The sequence below is a fragment of the Capsicum annuum genome, chromosome 3 (assembly GCF_002878395.1).
Source record: "Capsicum annuum cultivar UCD-10X-F1 chromosome 3, UCD10Xv1.1, whole genome shotgun sequence".
NCBI classification, from domain to species: Eukaryota; Viridiplantae; Streptophyta; class Magnoliopsida; order Solanales; family Solanaceae; genus Capsicum; species Capsicum annuum.
In genome coordinates, this window is record NC_061113.1 from 197279942 (window position 1) to 197283819 (window position 3878).

Here is a 3878-nt window from a genome sequence, read left to right on the forward strand (position 1 = left end):
GGGGTCAGGGAGGAGAGAAAGAGCACAGACATGTAGTTGAAATTTTTCTGAAAGGAGCATCAACTATGTACATGAACCAAAAGGACTTGACGCGTAGAAAGATTGGCCTTCTTGTTCCAAAAAAAAAACCTTTCTATTACTATCACACTTCATTGATGATTCTTTTATTGAACTCCAGCTACCAAATACAGTAAACCATAGTACTTTACTAAGTTTGAAAATATCAGCTCTTGTACCATTTTTTTAGATTTTCATTCAACCAACTGGGATAGTTATTCTGTCATAGTCCTCTCGCACATTTTCTTCCAAATTTGCAATACCAAAGAAACTCTACAATTTACTCAAATCTAGGAAATAACTTATAAATGGAGAATTAGAAACACAATTTACAATGATATATAGCAGAATTACATTAACTGTCAATTATACAGAACCAGATGCGTCTCAACAATGTCAGTCGCAGAACATTTTTACTTGAATATCTGTCACTATATGAATTTACTGAACTATCCATCAAGAATACTAAATATATTTGAGGAAGACCTAGGAGGCAAAATAGTTGAAATTTGAAAATATATGATAGGTAACTTAGATGAATGATTTCAAGTACCTTAACACATAAAACAATGTATACCACAAAAAACCTAAAAGATCTATAACTGACAAAAAGAGACAATAGCACCAAACCCTGTAAATGTCAATAAGAAGAAACCAAGTTTGTAATAGATTGGGGCATAAGAACAAGACCCAACTTTTACCCCAGAAAAGTTTCTTGCATCAGATTGGGATGTCATACTCTCCATTGCACAAATAGTTGATGTGAGCTAAAAATATAGTTTAAGCAAAAATAAATCTTCTATGGTTCGTATATTTTAGTGTAAACTACTTTTTTAACAGTTATCCAAAAGAAAAACAAGCAGCAACATGTAAAGGTTTGAGTAAAATGATTTTAGTAGATTGCAAATATAAAGGTCAGATTAAAATGAGTAACCTCAGGAAAACATCCAGAATTCAGAGGACAGAACCATAAATTTCCTATCATTTTCTATACCTGCTGATAACTTTCATGTTCAGATACCATTATGCGTCCACTCAACATCAGCTCAATCTGGCCAGTTCGTGGAGTCAATAAAGGTGACCGAGGTGTTAAGCTCCCAGCTAATGACTGTTTCTTAGATAAGTCAGTCAAGCTCTTGACATTTTCCAGAAGACATCTACTATCAGACTCAGGAAGACAATCTAGCGTGTCTTCAGAGCATCGTTGAGACAAGCCATTCTGCTTGACTAACAAGGCATCCGACTCTTCACGCATATTCAATGTAGAACCTCTTGATACATCAGGACTTCCTGCTCCTGTGTCTGTGCTCTTTGGTGTCCATGATTCAAGTATTATTTCAAGAGTATCAACAACTCTATCTAAACGTTCATTTACTGTCCATCCCTTTAAATCACATCTATCAGCAATTGTACATATTCTCGAGTGTTGTTCTACGTACACCGTTGGTATTTCAACTTCACATATTCGGCAAATAAATGAATCTTCATATGACAAGCAAGGTTGATCCCACATTTCCCAATTTACCTTCTTAATCTTTGAAGTTTCCTCAGAATGCTCAGGGGGGCATAATGGAGTGTTTCCAAAATGATCCATCTCCTCTTTGTGTTGCAGACTATCAGTTTTTCCCTTGGACGGGGTGGTTTCAACAGAGTCATTGCCCCTACGGCTTTTGTCAGCTGCAGAAGGAAGCTTCTTCCAAGAAGACATTCTGTAGCAGTTTGCAGCGGAAGAAGCAACACTTTTTGCAGCACTAACCTCCATGGTGTCTCCAACTTCATTTATGTGGTCTTGTTTAACAAGCAGGTTGCTTTGCTCTAGGAACTTTTGACCTTTCCTTGCACTTAAGTCCTGGCTTTTTGACCCACTAATTCGTTCTGGATAAAATCCAAGATCACTAAGTTGAAAAGACAAAATGTTGTCTTCATCATAACCACTCTCCTTCTGGAACTGCACAAGTCTAGTGCAACGGGTGAGAATAAACAGAAGGTGGGTATGTGCTTGTTTAACGGTTCCCACAGGTAACTCTTGACGGTGGTCATCTAGACTCTGAACAATGCCTTCACACTTTGTCCAGAATTCACTTGGGGACATCTTAGTGCAACGCCTAGCTGTAACCAACAGATCTTCCAAACTCTCTCTCCATTCAGGATGAGATTCTGAAGTCTTCTCAAGTATCCCAACCAAATCTCCTGCAAAGATGCCTAGGTCAGAATTGACCTCTTCCTTTAACTTGTCAAATTTTGCTCGAACCATCACCTTAATTTCCTGTAAATGACATACAGTAAAAAAGAATAAGCATGTTCAGGACGCCTTAGGCAGCAAATTTATGTGTCATAACAGGAGCAAAGAAAAGCCAACACACTTCCATACGCCCAAGAGCACGAGACTTCCAAAATGGAAGTGGGCGGACTCCTTTAGAATTTAGCTCATGAGAGAAGCTCTTGATATCTGGAACTCTCTTCCTACGACCACTGGTAACTCGTAGTATAGCCTGAAAACGTGGAGATTGCATTTCCTTGGAAGAAGCTGCATGGCTTCCCTATTTTGAGAACAAAATTACGACAAATTAGCTTCACCAAATGTATTGCATAAACCTTTCCAAAGGAATATATATATAAAATCATGAAACAAAAGCAAATAAAGTAAAAGGAGAATTCACCTCTGCACTTGAAATACTTGGTGAGGGCACTTTCAAAGGTTTCGACTGACTCCATTGAACTTTTTTACCTGAAAAATTACGCACTATTCAGAGTGGTAGTTACATGTATTTCTTATGTTAAATTCTAAAACAATCTTCCGCAGCAACCATATTTGTGGTATTCGTTAAGTACAAAGACAATGGAGTGTAGCTTGTTTCCCAGTTCTCCTATGACCTATTTGGATGGAGACATTTAAGTTAAAAAGTTTTTTGAGATTTCATGCTTATAAGGCATCCATTTCAGATCCGAAGATTTCCAGGTTTTTGAATTGAGGTACATAAATTTTAATATTTCCTTGACGGAGGATAAAATTATTAGAGGGGAACGCAAAATCCACCTTGTTCGGAAGAATGTTGAACATCGAATGGACTAACGAAAGAATTGCAAGACCCAAGAGGTGATGGAGAGGAACGAGTCCTTATATGGTTTAGGCCGAGAATTGAAGCCTCATTCGACAACGATTTTTCACTTGCGCTTTCATGATCCTCATTAGCATCGTCTTCAAAAACTCGATGTCGTACCGGTATAGTAGGAATCTTCCTCAGCTTCAGCACGGGCGGCGTTGATTGGGAACCGGTGGCGATTGGATTTAGGTTTCTTTTTTCAGGCTCCAGATTATCGGAAGTTCTCGACATTTTACGTAGTTGATTGTACATTTAACGATCCGGTTCATAATTGCATGGTGATCAAATAAATTAAGAGCTGATCATCATCAATAAATAAATGGATACTTAAATCAGAGAAAAGAAAGAGAAGGATGAAAATAGAAACTAAAGTGGGATTAGGAAATCAGATTTGGGATAATTAAGGGGAAAAGAGATTAAAAGAGTTTGAAGAAGGAGGAGATTTTCGCGGGAAAAGGGGAACTTAGAGGGCGACACGCAGGGAAAATGGAAAGAGTTGGTTAATTCCACTATATATTACGTGCTTCCAACTACTGGGACCATGTGCTGGTTAACTTGGCATTTTGAGAAACCTAATGGTTTGCACTCATCTTTTAAAGTTACTCTCCGTTTCAATATATTTGGTCTTTCACTTTAAATTTGTTTTTAAAAAAAAAATCCGAGCAATTCTTTAATTTTTAACTTTTCGCATAGTATATTTAAGATCACAAGATAATA

The 3878-nt window shown here is 37.5% G+C and overlaps 1 protein-coding gene across 1 annotated transcript in view; it reads right to left on the minus strand.

Moving 5' to 3' along the window:
- LOC107863419 (probable serine/threonine protein kinase IRE) overlaps window positions 1-3648 on the minus strand; it is a 10924-nt gene extending 7276 nt beyond the window's left edge. The window contains exons 1-4 of the mRNA XM_016709326.2: window positions 3095-3648; window positions 2718-2785; window positions 2421-2597; window positions 1052-2323 (exon numbers count right to left, since the gene is read on the minus strand). Coding sequence (XP_016564812.1) covers window positions 1052-2323; window positions 2421-2597; window positions 2718-2785; window positions 3095-3413 — 1836 coding nt within the window. The 5' untranslated portion in view covers window positions 3414-3648. The remainder of the gene's footprint in view (window positions 1-1051; window positions 2324-2420; window positions 2598-2717; window positions 2786-3094) is intronic.
- Window positions 3649-3878: the final 230 nt, after the last annotated feature.